Genomic DNA, 18,093 nt, shown 5'->3' on the forward strand with positions numbered 1-18,093 from the left:
CAGATGCTTGCCCAGTAGAGTCTGAATTGGGAAGACAACATGGCTTCCAGTGTGCCCTGATCTCTACTATGAACTTCTATATGTTGCCTTAAATACCTCAGTCAGTTGCTTTATGGACACTCAGTATCTATCTGAACCAAATTGGAATGGAATTTGGCTTAGAATGATTTCTTCAAGTGGTACCTGGGGCAGATGAGCCCCTTAGTAAGTTCTCACAAAGATGCTCTGCTTGGTATTGTCTTCAGCTGCCATTTCAATTTAGTGTGAGACTTTAAGGGGAAAGGCCTAAGGTTCCTGTAGGACTTAACTGCCTTCTTCCTACTTCCCTGAACAATCACACTGAAAGGTGTGGCCATTGTCATCAATAGCAGCCAAGTGCCCAGACCAGAGGCATCAGGGAGCCCCTAGCCCTGAAGGCAGAACTTTTAGATAGAATGATGCAACTTTTTTGGTCATCAGTTGTTCTGTTGAATGCATGTGAAAATGTTCCCAGCCCCATGCATCAGGATGGAGCAAGCTAGGAAGGAGGCAGGAGTGCTAAGGAACATATCATCCCAAGACAAACTCTGGGGAGCCTCAGCTTTACTGCCCCTCCCCCCCACCTCTCATGAGACTCTTCCCTTGCCATTTTTATTGTTAACTCAATGTTCACACCCCCTTGAGGAGGGGGCAGTCCCTGGAGTTCTGCTGATACCACTGTAAGACTCCAAGAGGAGTGTGGAGCAACTGAGGCAGTGACAGGAATGTAAGTGGAAGCTTGTCCTTCAGGGAAAACTGCACATTTCATTATATGCTTTCTGGACTGTTCATTAATCAGTTCACCTATTTTTTTGTTTTGTCTTTCCTGCTAGATTACAAACAGTTTGAAGACGGAAACCATGACTTAAATTTTTTTTCTTATATTATCCATTGGGTTCTTAAATGGAGCCCAATGTGTGTTCATTGTTTTAACTGATTTTATGAACTGTCCCCAAATCCCATATAGTTAAGATCCCAATGCAAGTAAGATCTGTACCTACCAGGGGTCGGAGGTCAGGATGTGAGAGAATGTAGCCATTGTTAGTGTTCAAAAAGGCATATCCATGCACTCCGAGCTGCCAAAACAACAGGGATTGAGGGGCGTCAGACCTGTTGTTTGGGCTGGAGAACTGGAGTTGGGTGAGGGTTGGATTGCAGGACTATTAAAGATGGCAGCTCACAGCAGTGAGTTTTTCAAATAAGAATATAACTGAGCCAGCGTCATGCTTCTAGCCATTGATTCTGAATTCCTTTCTAAGTTTTAGTGTTTGTAGCAGCCACAATAATGCATATCATTACTCAGCCTCTTCCCCATCACATGCTCTATCTAGGTGCTTTGATGATTTAATCTCATTTTTTCCCCAAACAGGACTGCATGGCATGGAGGAGCAGATTGAAAACTGAGGCACCAGGAAGGGAAAGAACTTTCTGAAGCCCACAGAGCAAGTCAGAGCTGGTGGTGACACAGGGTCCCAGAAATCCAAACCACTGCCACCAGGCTCAGTGCCTGCACTTCTCTGTGGGGTGGGATTGAGGGGCCCCATCCCAACTCTGGGCTTGGCTGCAATGCCTGCAGAAAGACTCCTGAGCCTGGTAGCACAGCCCCCAGGGAGCCTGTGACCCTCGACTCAGGCATCTGATCCAGGCTCACCTTGTACCGGGGTGCCAGTTTCATCAGCTCTCTCAGGGCCACATCAGAGCCCACCACACCCAGAAGAATGCCATGGGATCGCTGGAAAGAAAAATACCTGGTTCAGGGGGAGGCCAGGCTTCCCTGTGCACAGGGCTGGACTGGACCCTTGGCCTTCCCAGAACCTGGAAGATATAAGCCACTTCCTTATATGACCCTTCCTCTGCAGTTGGATTTTAGGCTGAGCTCTCTGGAATAAAAATCTAGAACCTACCGGAAGAGGCCCCAGGAGAAATCTCAGCTGCAGGGAAGATTAATTTCCAGTATTAATATTTAAATCATAATATTTAAAAGAAATACAAAGTTGAATAAAATATTAATTTTCATAGCAGAGGCTGAGTATCAGAATCTGAAGGACCATAATCTATGGATGCTTTGAATACACAAGGCCTATAAGGAAACATTTTCTGACCAGATAGAGGATGGAAGGTTCTAGAAAGTCCTTTACCAGAGGCCTTTACAAATTAGAGGCTGTCCAAACTGGTAGGCTAAGTGTTGTTTTGCCAGAAGGTTGGCAGGTGACTTTTCTAGCCTTATATCCTCAGGACAGTGGTCCCACGTGCAGAGAAATAAGACAACCCCAAAATGACTAAGCAGAATCAAGGGGTGAGTTTGGGAAGTATGGACCCCACTCCACCTCCCACCCTCACTCCCCTCCCAACCAAGAGATTCTGATATAAATGGTTGGGCAAAGGGCTTGGAATCTGAATATAAAACCCTTCTGAGGTGGTTCTGATGCCCATCCAATCAAGAACCATTGGTCTAATGATGCCAGCCAGGGACCCCAACTTTTAAAATCTGCTGGAACTTCTCAGAGAGCAGCCACTCACCGTTTCATTCTTCTTGCTGAAGACTGGCATGGCCACAGTGGTGAGGAGCATCAAGCTCTGTGCCTGTGAAGTGAATAACTGCCAGGGAGGAAAGAGCAAAGGACAGAGATCTCAGAGTCCATAGTGTGGAGGACCCACAGTCACCAATGTCAACTATCGCTGAAGTTGATAGTTGACATTCAACTATCGCTGAAGCCACCTTCGAACAGGAAGACGAAACCACAAGTGAGGTTCCCCTTCTCTGCAAAAGGAGAGCTGGCAGAAATGCTGAAGGAGAGAGGTAGGCTGGAGAGGGGACCAGGCCAGTGTCTCTTAGCAATGATAGTCCTAAACCAGGACAAGTGTCAAAACCCCAGAGCCCACAACCCAGCTCCCAAACATGCTCATGAAGTACTCTTGTCTTGGCCATGCCAACGATGAGCATGAACCATGGAAGGGGCACATCACACACATGCCCAGAAATCTCTGCTATGGATCCAAATGACAGCCCAGGGCAGTTAAGAGGGAGAAGGACATTGACACAGAGCCACCCACAAACACAAGCACATGCATGAGGAAGCATAGCTCAAGGGCAGGCGTAGTTGTAGCTGACCTTAGGGTCATGGTGTAGTTGTAGCTGACCTCAGGGTCACTCCCAACACACATGGGACAGACCCACAACCTCTTCCTCACTCAGAACACCAGAGCCACATCATTCCACACCTCCCAAATGGCCCTCCTCCCTGACTGCCTCATCTCATTGTGCAGCCTCCTTCAGCCTCCTTGGAAGGGGCTCTGCACAAGCACCCCACTTTATCATGAAGATAGGTCCTCACAGGTGGCATGCACAGGTATGTTTAATATGTGTGATCTTCATCAGGATCAACCAAAGGAGGGTGCTGAGCCATGGAAGTCTATAGTATACTTTCTTGGAGAATGAATAACTTTTAAAAAATTGAATATATTTGACATATAATATTGTGTAAACTTATGGTGTTGCTTTGATACATTTACATATTGTCACATGATTGCCATTGTAGTGATGTTATTTACATTACATAATTATAGTAAGATATTATCTATATTCATTATACTATGCATAGATCATTAACCATCAAGTCTCTTCCCCTTCCTCATCTGATTTTTCACTTTAGAGTTTGGAAGTAAGGTTTTCTGAAAGTGAGTAGTTTCAGTTAACTAATGTTTTAGTAGCTACTGGAATCAGGAGGACCCTGGGGTTGACCAAGGGGATGCAAGAAGCAGCCTGGGTCCCTGATGACCAGGAAGCTCCTCATCAGCTCTGGGATGCCACCTCTAAAGTTCTTTTACATGAGAGAGAACTACACTTTTCTCTTATTTAAGCCACTATGTTCAGGTCTCTCTCAATCCCAGTCTGAGACTTTACCACTGAAGCAGGTGGCTATGTATGTGATATGATTTGAGAAGTGCCAGGAAGGTCCCTCTTGCCCCCACACATCTCATCTACTTTGGCTATCTATTCCTTTGTGTAAATCACTGCAACCCACAGGCAGTCTCTGAAAGTGCAGGAAGGGGAGCACCTGATGAAGCCATAGTATCTTGAATTACTGGTTGGCTACCTTTCTTCCTGAAACAGGTAGGAGAGAAGAACAATGAGGGAGGTGAGGACAATGGGAAGAAGGGAGGCACAAGTCTGGAGAAAAGGGGTTATCCATGGAGAATAGCCTTGGGCATGTCTGCTCACGGGGTTTCTGGGCCTCTGGGGGTAGCATACAGACAATGGGTCTTCTAGTGGGCTGAAGGTATTCACCCCTTCATGCCATCTCCTGAGGAGGTGCTCTGCTCACCCCTCTCCTGACCCAGGAAGTTACCTATTACTCCCTGGGGCCCCTAACTCTGGAGCAGGGTCAGGCCCCCACCTTGCTGTCCATGTAGGCTTCTGTCCAGGTGATGTCATGGTCATGGTTGATGACCATGGGGCGGCTGAGCACGTGCAGGTACTCCATCACGTTCTCCTGTGCATCTGCCAGTGTGGAGATCTGTGTATAGTAGCCTGGCAGAGGAAAGGGTTGTGTGGTTATGAAAAGCTGGGGGTTCAACTTGGAATAACTCTGCAGGGCCCACAAATGCTCCCCCAGCTGCTCTCAGCTTACAGGTAGGGCTCTCATTGGGAGCTGCCCTGGGCCACAGGGAACTACTTCCCCCAAGGTTGTGTCCTTTCCCGCAGGCAGCTGGAGGCCAGTGGTGCTGCCTTAATCTGGGAGAACTGTGGGGGGACCTCTCAGTCCAGAAATGCCACAGGAGCAGCAGGGGCCTTGTGGCTCTTTTTCCCTCTCACGATTATGCCCTCCTCACTTCCTTACAGGGTCATCTCCCAAGAGCACCCCCTCCTGCAGGCAGCTCTGTATTTGGGTCCAGTCTAAGACAGTAGCTTGGTGTCCCCTAACCCCCCTATCTCTGACTACTGTCCTTCCTTGTTTACAGGGAGGGGTGCTATAGACTTTTGGTTGTAGCCACAGTGATATTTAAAAGAGCAAATGGCTTATAAGGCTCTGAATGCCTTAGTACATGTTTACCTGTCTGGTCTCATTGTGCATCACTCCCCACAAAACATTCATTCCACCCTCCAGAAAGTGAAACTGCTTTCCATTCCCAGCATGCTCTTATCTCAGACCCTTTGAACATGATCTTTACTCTCTCTGGAACACTCTTTAATGCTCTCTATGTTGGCTGACTCCTACCATTATCTATATCTCAGCATGGACACTTCTTCCTTTAGGAGGCCCTCCCTGCCACCTTCAAATGGGGGAAGTGCCTCTCCCATCACTCTCCCAGCCCCTGTAAGGTCTGTGCCCCTCTGCCCTTACAGTTTATATCACCACTGATGGCTGATTTGTCTGTTTGCTCTGCCGGACAGCAACAAGAGCAAGACTGAGTCCATCCTGACCACAATTTGGAAACTTTGCCAGGCACGACAGTACATTCTCAATAAACTTTGGTCGAATCAATAGGGACCAAGTTGGCATTGCACAGCCCAGATCTTTGGCTCTGGCCAGAGACAGATGGGGACTGCACCCAAAACATTATTCTAAAGAAAATGATGACCCTCTGCTTTGTCTAGAAGCAGAACCAGAGTAAATGGACTTAATCTGCAACAAGAGGAATGGAGGCTAGACATCAGAAAGAACTGACATTTAAACTGTGGGTCTCACCCCTGCATCACTCTGTCTGTATTATGATTCATACAGGCTTTATTTGAAGAGAGAATTTTCTCTTCTGCAAACACTGGACAGATGACCTCTCAGTTTCATTTCAGGTGACTTTATAAGTTAGAGTCCTGCAGGAGTAATCATGTATTTACTCAAGGTTTCCTGGGGCAATCTACATTTTGTCTAGCTTTTTCCAAGTTAGAAGGAGGGGCAGATACTGTTATCTTGACACAGTACCTCTGTAAGGCCCCAATACAGGAGCCATGGCTCAGAACCTCCGACGACTGGGTGCAGGCTGCAAGCAGCTCTGCTCACACACCACCTACCTTTGTTGTTGCATGCAATCCACTTCATGCGGTCAGCAAAAGTCACTTCTCTTCCAATCAGATAAGTGAAAACTCGAACCTAATCCACAAGACACAGATGCACTCAGCAGACATAGATCCTGGCCATAAGTAGTGTTAATATTATTTATGTGAGTCTTGGATGTCAGGTCAAGCATTTTGCTGACTTTGAATTCTCCACTCTCATCCTTTTGACCAGAAAGGACCCTGAGGCCTAGGCAGCAATGGGACTTGCCAGGACCATGGTAATGTGAGCCAGGTATAGCGTGGAGGGTCACAGCCTGACAGTTTTCATCTGAACACCACATCTGGTCTCTCACCCAGAACTCTCTCTCACATGAGTCCTCTGTGCCTAGGGTCACCATAATTTTGGAACACCAATCTGGAACATTTACTAATGTGTCTAATGGAGCAGGACATTTGAACTCAGGGAAGGCCTGGTTTTTCTGGGCACCACTGGTTATCCTATGCAGGCAGTAAGAGAACGCTTCCCTTGGCCCCTTCCCCTGCCCCCTTGACCTCCACCAGAAGGGTAACCTTGCGGTCAGGCCAGTTGTACTTCTCAAATACTGGCTCATAGTCTTCCACAGCCCCATCGGTGATCAGCATGATGGCCTGGTTGCAGAGGCTTCCTTGCCGGGCCTCTTGGAACTGTGTGGGGAAAGGACAGGTAACATGACTGCACCCCAACTGTCCCCCCCACACCTCCACCCAGTCTCCTAACCCTTTACTCTCCTGGAGCTTCACCAGGTGTCGGTACCTGCTTCAGGATCTGGAAGGCTTCGGTCAAGGCTTGGTTCACGACCCCCACACCCTTGACCATCAGCTCATCTACCAGCTGTTTGAAATGCTATCATGGGTAAGAAATTAGAGGAGAGTCAGTGGATTGATGGCCAAGGAACCTTCATCTGTGGTCTTAATTTCAGAGGCTGTTTAGAGCTATTTGCCCAGAACATGACTACAGGATCCATCTCTTCATGATCCAGCTAATTTCATGGCTGGACCCTACAACAGATGTTTCTTAAATGCCCCCAAGATAAACAGAAAGAGTGCAAGTGGCTAGGTGCAAACACATCTCCACTACTGGAAGGAAATGCCAAGTGTGAGCCCATCCAGAGCAGGGAGGACAGTTCAGGCAGACCTGCTGGGAACCAATGCCCAGATCCCCAGCATCCTCAGCACCCAGACCTACATAACCCAATGGTGAGCATTTCACAGAAGAAACCATGGAGGCCGCCAGGGGCTCCAGTGTCCAACCCGAGGCTGGGATTCAAGAAGAAGCCAAACTCAAATTCTCCAGTCACAGAAAGAAGGATCTGTGACCTGCAAACTTTTCTTTTCAAAAAAGTTACCATATCCTCTCCTCCTTGGCCTTTGAGAAAGACTCAATCCAATGGGTTTGAACTTCTCTTCCTTTTGGGGAAGTTCTTCATGAGGACTGATACAGTGGAAAGACCCACAGAGGAGGCAAAGAGGGAAACTGAGTCATGGATAATCCACAGAGTGAAAAAGCAGTTCTGAATAAGTGAGATTTCCTTTGGATGGGAGGTCTCTCTTTGCTCACTATTCTGATAAGCAGGCAGCATATTTATGAGGCAATTTCTTGGGGGTATTTACATGGGTAACTGCTTTTCCCTCTTTCCAAGTGCCATGGGAATAAGTAAAGGGGGCCGTCAGGAAGTCTGTTCAGGTGACTGCCTACCATCCTAATCAAGCAGGGGTTCAGAAGCATCAGGCACTCACCTATGGTGGACACTCACCTCGCGATTGTCCCGATCTGCCTGGACAAGGATCCCTTTAAAACAAGGCTCGATGTAATGGATGTAGTCACTGTACTGTAGTTGCAGAGGGCAGAGGGGACAGAACAGATAGGATCAGTTTGGAAGCTCAGGAAACTCACAGGCTAACTTGGCACCTGTGTAATATTATCTTGGAGTACCCTATGCTTCTGGCAGTTTTCCTGAGTAGAGAGAAGGGGGTACAGAGAACAGTGGGGCTTTAACTCTAAAAATTCTCCTCAAATCCTGGTCTCGGTCTTCTCAGGTGGCTGAGTGATGTCCATCTCCTAGAATACACAGAGAACCTGAAGGCACTGAAAGAATTCCTTTGGTCTCCGCCCTTAGGACAAGACAAAGTGCCTTCCACAAGAATCTCAGAGCCTTCTAGTTCTTCTATGTTCTGACCCCTCCCCAATGCCTGGGTATAGGGATTAGGAACTGAATTCTTTTACCTTTTGTCTTGCATTTATGATCAAGATCCTCTAGCTGTCAACAGGGAATGGGAAGGGGGGAAATGAATTACTACTGCCCTCTTTTTCTTAATCTCTCCATTTCCCTATAGTTAGAATTCAAATCTTGAAGATGTCTTTAATCTACTTCTGTTTAAATACAAGAAGGAGAGAAAGGGAGATGATGGTGACATGGTGGTAGGAGTGCAGGCAGGTTCTAGGGCAAGTGCTGGGGTGTTCTTGGGGAATGTAGGGAACAAATGTTTCTCCTGCCTCTCCTCCCCAAAAGCAGGAGAAGTGTTGGGAGAGAGGTGGGGCAGGCTCTGCAGGAGGAGCACACTCCCACTCTTGTGGAGGACTGAGGCCTGTCCTTGTAACTGTCCTGTCACTGCTGCAGGTCATGTCTAGGGATGGAAAGGTGGTGGAGTTGGGGAGGGTGAGGTCCAGGGGTGGTGTGGGTGGGTAAATGATGCAGGCCTCAGGGGAGCAATTCAGAGATGGGGGAGGGGCCCTTCTTATGCCTCCAGGATGAACATTTTGAAGTTAGACCATTTTGCCTTGGTATTTCTTTACTAGATATATAAATTCCATTGAAGACAAGCATTTTCAGCAATGTGACAGGATGATGGGGAAAGCTTTGGATCAGGTAGCCTTCAAATTGATGCCCCCAAGGTGGCAGTCAACTCTGCCTCCTTGGAGGGCTGAACTGGTCTGCTCTTTCATTGCATTGAAAGCATTCTTCTGACTTGTTATCTTCCCATTTCTTTCTGCTTCATCCCTCTCCTTCATTATTTTTCTAGGACAGGAAGACCTATCCTGTCTAGAGCTATCCTCAGGAAGATTTGCCATGCAAGCAGGACCAAGGTCTGCTGGTCCCTTTCTAGCTCCCACTACCTACATTCCCCTTCTCCTAATGTCTGGATTTGGTGGGATGAAGGAGACGGGGGACTGGGAATGTAAAAAGCAAGAGCGCAGGGCTCACTCATCCTAAGCATAATGGAGAGGCTGTTCCAGTGATGGGTACCAGTCAAGAGCACATGGATGGGGGTGAGTTAAGTATCTGCTCAGGGCAAGTGTCTCTTAATTTTTATTCTCAGACTCATCTGAGAAATTGATGAAATCTGTGGAATCAGAAAAGTGGATGCACACATTTTACACACAATTTCAGAAACTCTGTGGATCGCTTAAAGCCCATCCTTGGTCCAGCTTAGGTTAGAAGCCCCAGCTTCAGAGAAGAGAATCATTCTACAGTGCGAAGCATCAAGTGATTGTACGTATAGGTCATTCTAGTGCAGGCAGAAAGGGTTTTTTTCTGGGGAGAGCTATGCTAGAATAGGAAGGCACATTTACCGCAATGATATTAACAAAATCATTCTCCCCCAGTGTGTCCAAGATGGTGGAGATAGTGTGCTTGGCGATAGTCATCCGCAGCCCCTTCATGCTGCCACTCGTATCCACTACAATCACTATGTCCTTGGGAGAAGTAGCAGCTTGTATATACCTTTAACAGAAAGAAAGCACAGGCCAATAATGGGAAAACTAAAGCCAGAACAGCCACCCAACTGAATCTCTTGTTATTTCTATTCAGATTGTGGCCCAGGTGTACCCAAGGTTCAGGGCAATGATCCATCAATGCTAGCTTTTGTCATGTCCCATAACCACCCAGCACAGTTCTAAAGCCATTTTGGGGTCAAAAGTTGGGACTGTGCTCATCTAATGGACCTATCAGGTGGGAAGAAGGTTCAGTCCTGGTGGTAACCCTTGTCCTTTTTGTTTTGGACCAGCCAGGGTCCTGGAGGGACAGGCAGCAGGAAGGGAGAAAGCTGGATTTCACCCTCAGATTCCATTACAAATCTGCCAGAGGAGGGGTGTGAAGGGAGGGGAGAGTCTGGCAGAGGGTTGATTTGGAGACAGCTCAATGTGCTGGAAGGAGGTTTGGGGTAAGAAAGACAAATGTGATGAGTCCTAGAGCAAGGGCAGCTGCAGAGAAGGGAAATACAGCTGGCAACTCTTCCTGCTTTTGCATTGGGTTCAGGTTCTACACACCTGAGGCCCTTGGCTGGTGGTGGGGGTAGGGCAGTGACTGGAGGAGAACTGGGCAGAACCCAAAGGTTATATGAGAGATACCAGCACCAGACACCGTTCCCCTGGAGCTCTTACCAGCCACGATTTCTGCAGTCAAAGGCAATGACTCCATTCTCATCAGGCGTCCATTTGATACCTGGGGAAATAAGGGCTGGTTCTTTTACCAGCTCAATAAAGAGCACTCAGTAAAGAGCACAGAATGTCCAGTTTGGCCACCCCCAAGGCAGGGCCAGCAGTGGACCTGGACAGCAGGTGTGGGACCACTAGATCACACCCTGTAAACTGAGGCAGCAGGCAAGGAGGAAGGGCAACTTACGGAGGGATACCTACCACCAACACTGCCCAGACCCAGAGTTGGGGTTACTTTCACAGGCCCCCCAAAATGTGATACCTGGGACCCATTTGTGACTGAACCTCACATCAAGTTGTAGAAGGGGAAGCTTGAAGGAGGTATGACAGTTAACATCCACTACCATCAGCAAAACATGGACAGAGCGATAAACAGACAGGTACTCTGTTCTCTAGCCCACCCGCTTTACTCAGCTTAATTAAGATCGCTGGGAGAAGTGATTTGGCTATAAGACTGTAAGTTCCTTGAAGTCAGGGATTCCAGGGCCTAGTATAGTGTCTAACATAGTACCTAGCAGAGTTGATGCTCAATAAATGTTTGTTACTTGAATGAAAAATGAATGAATGAGTACGGAAGGTCTTACCTTGAGCACTTACAGAATGCTTTTGTCTTATTCATCTGATCAAAAACTTGGATAAATGTACACAAAGCACAGATAGCACTGACATGATCAATGATAGAATCTCTTTTGAAAGATTTTAATGGTTGAGAATAGTGAGTTCAAAATAAGGAGATTAAAAATAACAGGTGGAAGTGTAGTTGGTTATGTTTGGGCTACAAAAAAGGTTGTGTCAGTATCACGAATGTCTAGAAGCTCCAAGGGATCATCCTTTTCCATAACAGTTAGACTTCAGATGAGGTACACCCTCTGAAGCATTGCTTGTCTCAAAGGTAGGAGATGTTTTCAGTGATCATGCCCCCAAAACCAAACAAGTGAAAGCCGAGTTCCAAGAGTGAGAGGCAGGGGCCCAGGCAGCCAGGAGCCAAGGCCTGGAAGGAAGAAACAGGACCAGAGCATGGTGGGAGCTTGAGTAACAATGGCTCTTATGTAGACCTGAAGGCAGCTGTGAGAAGTAGGGTCTTCCAAAGGACACATTCCTATAGCAGCAGCACAGGTGTGGGGAATCTGATCCTTAGAACAATAATGAGGAGGAGAAACTGTGTCTAAGGTTCTCAGTTCTGAACCAAAACCTTGGAAGAGCGGTTTAGTGGTCCTGGTGGGGGTACCCTCAACTCCAAGAAGAAACAGAAGTGGTCCTCTTGGGGGGAAGCTTGACTCTTGAAATGGTGTGGCCTCACAGGTAAAGATTACCAAAAACACAAGAAACAGGCAGTGTGAGTGAGAGGCAGCAGAAGCAAGAACCATCAGCTGTATCCTCCCAAGGATTACAGGTATTGAAACTACCAAATACAAAGTAGAAGATGGCTATGTTGGAGAAATCATCAGGAAGAATAAATAACAAGAAGTGATTAGGTACAAAGAAACAGCCTTAAGAATATGGAACATTTTTCTAAATGTTGAAAAAAATGTATAATGGATTATGCAGAGGTCTGCATAAGAGAAAATCCATGCATTTGAAAGATTCCCCCAGAGACTAGAATGAGAAGGTCTAATATATATCTGGCTGGGGCTGTAGAAAGAGAAAAGGGAGAGTGCGAGGAAAGAAAATGGTCACAGAACTGATGTTGGCAAATGCTCTAGGACTGAGAAACAGTCTGAATCCATAGATCTAGAAAGCACAGCATATCCCAAGCAGGATAAATAAGATATCCACATGTAGACACATAGTAGTGAAACTGCATAACTCCGAGGGCGAATACATACATACGTACATACATACATACATACCTTGAAAACAGCCAGAAAAGCGAGAATGCTTACAAAGGAACAGCAGTTAAATTGATAGCAGATTTTCACAACATCAATGGAAGTCAGAAAACAGTAGAAACACAGTTTTAAGGTGTTGAGAGAAAATAATTGCGAATTTAGAAATGCATTCCCAGCCAAACAATCATTAAAGAATACAACAGTTTTGATAGAGAACAACAGTGTTGTTTTCTGAAATCTGCTTGGGGGTTTCTAGTTCCTCTGTGCTATTTCTCAGGGGTGTGTCATCAAATGCAGGCTTAGTCACTCCTCTCCAAAAAAAAAAAAAAAAAAAAAGACTTGGCCTTTTCTGTTTAAATGAGATGACAACAGGAAATGATTTGTGTAACTCTTAAGAACAAAAAAGGATGAATTAAAAAGCAAAACAAAAAAGTGGGGATAAAATAAAGCGGTTATAGATAAACAAAGCAGGAGCAATTTACCACCAAGAGACCCACCAGAAAGGAACTTCTGACATTTACTTCAAGAAGGAAAAGGATCTTGAAAAGACAGCTTGGGATGCATGAAGGAATGGTGGGCAAATAAAATAGTAAACAAAGAGTCCATTCCAAATAGGCATGTCTGTCTCAACAGCATAGTATCTAATTTGTGGGGATCAAAAAAGGGATATATTACATGACAATAGAATGGAAGCCAAGGTGGGAGAAGTGGACGTAAGCACGAGTCCTAAAGCTCTTTTGTGACTGGAGGAAGAGTAAAAATATTATTTACTTTTAACATCATGTGTTAAGTATGCCTGATAAAATTTCAGGGGTAATTACTAAAAGAAACAGAAGGATAAGTTCTAAACTGATAGAAAAATAGAGAAGTAATGAGAGAAGGAGATATTTATCAAAAATGCCAATCTCTGAAAAAGACAAACAAAGAGGAAAGAGGAAACATAAAAATAGAAGGACCAATAAAAATTTTAAGTATCATATAATAGCATGTTTACAAATTTCAATACAATAAATGTAAACAAGTTTAACTTGCCAACCAGTAAAAGACATTGTCAGTCTGGATAAAAATTGAAAAGCTATGAGCTATTTTCAAGACATATGATTAAAGGAAAATGACATAGATGGTTGGAAGTAAAAGGAGGTAAAAAATATGTATTACCCAAATACTAACCAAGAGCAAACTGGTATCACTCTGTGGATATGAGACAAAATAGATTTATAACAAAAAGTGTCAAAGGAGCTAAAGAGAGTCAAGCAGACATAAACAGCAAAGAAATAGAAAATTTAAACAATACAATTAACAAGCTTGATTACCAACATATGCAGAATTTTTCATCCAACAATTAGAGCACACATATTCTTCTCAAGCACATATGGAATACTTATAAATTTTGATGACGTACTTGATGGCATCTCAACTAACTTCACATAAATCAGTACCACATATGGCATGTTTTCTGAATGCAAATAAATTGAATTAGAAATTTATAATAAAAAGATAAGTATATATGGAGAAACAGGAACACTCTTGCACTGTTGGTGGGAATGCAAACTGGTGCAGCCACTCTGGAAAACAGTGTGGAGGTTCCTCAGAAAATTAAAAATAGATCTACCCTAGGACCCAATAGCACTGCTAGGAATTTACCTAAGGGATACAGGAGTACTGATGCATAGGGGCACTTGTACCCCAATGTTTATAGCAGCACTTTCAACAATAGCCAAATTATGGAAGGAGCCTAAATGTCCATCAACTGATGAATGGGTAAAGAAATTGTGGTTTATATACACAATGGAATACTACTTGGCAATGAGAAAGAATGAAATATGGCCTTTTGTAGCAACATGGATGGAAGTGGAGAGTGTTATGCTAAGTGAAATAAGTCATACAGAGAAAGACAGATACCATATGTTTTCACTCATATGTGGATCCTGAGAAACTTAACAGAAGACCATGGGGGAGGGGAAGGAAAAAAAAATTAGAGAGGGAGGGAGCCAAACCATAAGAGACTCTTAAAAACTGAGAACGATCTGAGGGTTGATGGGGGGTGGGAGGGAGCGGAGGGTGGGTGATGGGTACTGAGGAGGGCATATTTTGGGATGAGCACTGGGTGTTGTATGGAAACCAATTTGACAATAAATTTCATATTTAAAAAAGATAAGTATAAAATACTTACATATTTAGAAATTTTATAAATTAAAATAAATTTTATATTATATATATATAGAGAGAGAATCCCAAATAAGCTCCATGCTAAGTATGGAGCCTGACATGGAGCTTGATCCCATGATCCCATGATCATGACCTGAGCTGAAATTGAGAGTGGAATGCTCAACTGACTGAGCCACATAGGCACCCCTATAATACGCTTTTAAATAACTAAAAGATCAAAGAATAAATCACAAGGAAATTTAACAATATTTAGAAGCAAATGATAATTTAAACTGTACCATAAAACCAAAAACACAGGCAATAACTTCTGTGTATGAGAGGACACAATCAATAGAGTGAAAAGAGAACCACAGAATGGAAGATATCTGCAAATTATTTATCTGATAAGAGGTTAATATCTACCAAATATAAAGAACTACAACTAAAGAACAACAAAAGCAAACAATCCAATTCAAAAATAGGCAAAGGACTTGAATAGACATTTTTCCAAAGAAGACACACAATGGCCAATAAGCAGGTGGGAAGATGCTCACCATCCCTAATCATTAAGAAAATGCAAATCAAAACCATGATGAAATACCACTCATATCCTTAAGATGGCTACTCTCAATTTTTTTTTTCACATGACAAGGATGGGGAGGAATTGGAACCCTTATGCACTTGGTAGAAATGTAAAATGGTATAGTTACTATGGAAAACAGTATGGATGTTCTTCCAAAAATTGAAAATAGAATTGCTATATGACCCAGGAATTCCACCTCTCAGGACATACCCAAAATAACCAAAACCAGGGTCTCAAGCAGGTATTTGTACATCCCTGTTCATAGTAGCATTATCCACAATAGCTAAAATGTAGAAGCAGCAGCTCAAGTGTCCATCTTCAGATGAATGAGTAAATAAAATGTGATCTATCATACAATGAAATATTATTGAGCCTTATAAAAGATGGAGATTCTGACATATGTTACAACATGGATGAATCTGGAGGGCATTACACTAAGTTAAATAAGCCAGGCATAAAAAGACAAATATTGTAGGATTCCACTTATACAAGATACTTAGAGTAGTCAAATTCAGAGACATAGAAAGAAGAATGGTGGTTGCCAGAGGCTGAGAGGAAAAAGGGACGGTGAGTTATTTTTCAAATTGGTAGAGTTCCAATCTTGTAAGATGAAGACAGCTCTGGAGATGGATGGTGGTGATAGTTGCAAAATATTATGAATGTACTTAATGCCACTGAATCATACACTTAAAGGTAGGTAGGATGGACTAGTACAAATAATACTAAAATTTGTATGGAATGGCAAAAGACCCCCCAAATCGCCAAAGCAATCTTGAGAAAGAACAAGGCTGGAGGAATCAATTGCTTTGATTTCAAACTATACTACAAAGCTATAGTAACCAAAACAGTATGGCATCGACACAAAATAGACATATAGATCAATGGAATAGGACGGAGAGCCCAGAAATAAATTCACAATTATATAGTTAATTAATCTACAATAAAGGAAGCAAGAACATACAATGGGGAAAAGATGATTTCTTCAATAAATGGTGCTGGGAAAGCTGGACAGATAAGTGCAAAAGAATGAAGCCAGACCACTTTCTTACACCATATAAAAAAATAAACTCAAAATAAATTCAATACCTAAATGTAAGACCTAAAACCATAAAATTCCTAGAAGAAAACATAGGCAATAAGTTCGTCAGTCTTAACAATATTTTTTTGGATAGGTCTCCTCAGCAAGGCAACAAAAATAAAAATAAAACGGGACTATATCAGGACACCTGGGTGGTTCAGTTGGTTGAGTGTCCGACTCTTGATTTCAGCTCAGGTCATGATCCAAGGGTCATAGGATCAAGCTCCGCATTGGGCTCTGCACTGAGCATAGAGCCTACTTGAAATTCTCCCTCATCCTTTCCCTCTGCCCCTCTCTCCAACTTGGGCTCACCTGTGGTCCTTCTATCTCTAAAATAAAAAAAATAAGAATAAAAATGGGACTACATCAAACTAAAAAAAATTTTCAGTGAGGGAAATCATCAACAAAAGGCAACCTATTAAATGAGAGAAGATATTTGCAAGTGATATATAGTAAGGAGTTGATATCCAAAATATATCAAAAACACACATAAAATTCAACAACAAAAAAACCAACGTGATTAAAAAATGTGCAGAGGACTTGAACAGACATTTTTCCAAAGAGATGCCCAATAGACACATGAAAAGATGCTCAACATCACTAATCATCTGGGAAATGCAAATCAAAACCACAGTAAGATACCACCTCACATCTGCCAGAATAACCATTATCAAAAAGACAAGAAATAACAAGTGCTGGTAAGAATATGGAGAAAAGGGAACCCTTATGCACTCTTGGCAGGGAATGTAAATAGGTGCAGCTACTCTGGAAGACAGTATGGAGGCTCCTCAAAAAATTAAAAACAGGACTACCATACAATCCAGCAATTCCACATCTAGATACTTATTTGAAGAAAATAAAATGCTAATTTGAAAAGATATATGCACCCCTATTTTCATTGCAGCACTCTTCACAATAGTCAAGATATGGAAGCAACCCAAATGTCCATCAATATATGAATGGATAATGAAGATGTGGTGTATATGTACAATAGGATAGTACTCAGCCATAAAAGGAATGAAATCTTGCCATTTGCAAAGACATGGATGGAGCTAGAGAGTATTATGCTAAGTGAAATAAGTCAGAGAAAAACAAATACCATATATGTGGAATCTAAAAACAAATGAACAAACAAAAACCAGAAAAAGACTCATAGATACAGAGAACAAACTGGTGGTTGCCAGAGGGAAGGGGTTGGGAAATGGGCAAAAGAGGTGAAGGAGATTGAGAGGTACAAAGTTCCAATTATAAAATAAATAAGTCACAAGTATGTAATGTACAACATAGGGAATATAGTCAATAATATTGTAATAACTTTGTATAGTAACAGAGGGTAACTAGACCTTTCTACGTGATCATTTCATAATGTATAAAAATATTGAATCACTATGTTGTATGCCTGAAACTAATATAATATATATCAATCATAATTCCATTTTATAAGTTAGGGTGGCACATTTTATGTTATATGTGTTTTACTATGATTAAAAAATTTAAAAACCACTACTAACTGCACCTGTGAGATGAAGCAAAAGTGGAGCTTCTAGGGCCAAGGTATTGCCATAAATGCTTATTTTAGACATAAAGAAAGGCTTAAAATTAAAGCTAAGTGTCCAATTTAATAAGTTAGAAAGAAGAACAGTAGAACACACTCAAGGAAAGGGAAAAGAGGAGATAAGCTCAGAGCTGAAACAGATGACTTGGAGAACAAAGATGCAATAGAGAGCAGTCCACGAAGACAAAAGATGATTCCTACCTAACAAAATAGAGAAATCAGTGGCAGGATAATGAAGATAAAAATGAGTAATACTATAGATAAAAGGGGACATAATTATAGATACAGCAGGGATTAAAAAGATGATAGAATAATAGCTTCCTGGAAATAGTTTTCAAAACCCAGATGAAAGGGATGGATTCTAAGAAAAAGAATTTTACCAAAGTAAGAAGAAATAGAAAATCTTATGA

General features: G+C 43.1%; 1 protein-coding gene across 9 annotated transcripts in view; it reads right to left on the reverse strand.

Moving 5' to 3' along the window:
* The window catches only part of CACNA2D4 (calcium voltage-gated channel auxiliary subunit alpha2delta 4), a 113,164-nt gene that overhangs the window by 78,356 nt on the left and 16,715 nt on the right, over positions 1-18,093 (reverse strand). For 7 of the 9 annotated variants that reach the window (XR_008419427.1, XM_053894799.1, XM_053894797.1 and 4 more), the window contains exons 7-16: positions 10,437-10,497; positions 9,627-9,777; positions 7,810-7,884; positions 6,810-6,899; positions 6,587-6,700; positions 6,032-6,110; positions 4,416-4,549; positions 2,539-2,616; positions 1,670-1,750; positions 1,020-1,094 (exon numbers count right to left, since the gene is read on the reverse strand). Coding sequence is in view for 8 of the 9 variants with exons in the window: in XM_053894799.1 (XP_053750774.1) it covers positions 1,020-1,094; positions 1,670-1,750; positions 2,539-2,616; positions 4,416-4,549; positions 6,032-6,110; positions 6,587-6,700; positions 6,810-6,899; positions 7,810-7,884; positions 9,627-9,777; positions 10,437-10,497 (938 nt within the window). In the remaining variant the exon portion in view is untranslated. The remainder of the gene's footprint in view (positions 1-1,019; positions 1,095-1,669; positions 1,751-2,538; positions 2,617-4,415; positions 4,550-6,031; positions 6,111-6,586; positions 6,701-6,809; positions 6,900-7,809; positions 7,885-9,626; positions 9,778-10,436; positions 10,498-18,093) is intronic. The other 2 variants (XM_053894798.1, XM_053894802.1) reach the window with 2 other exon arrangements.

Source organism: Panthera pardus, unplaced genomic scaffold (assembly GCF_024362965.1).
Source record: "Panthera pardus isolate Hobbes unplaced genomic scaffold, ASM2436296v1 HiC_scaffold_6, whole genome shotgun sequence".
Lineage (NCBI taxonomy): Eukaryota > Metazoa > Chordata > Mammalia > Carnivora > Felidae > Panthera > Panthera pardus.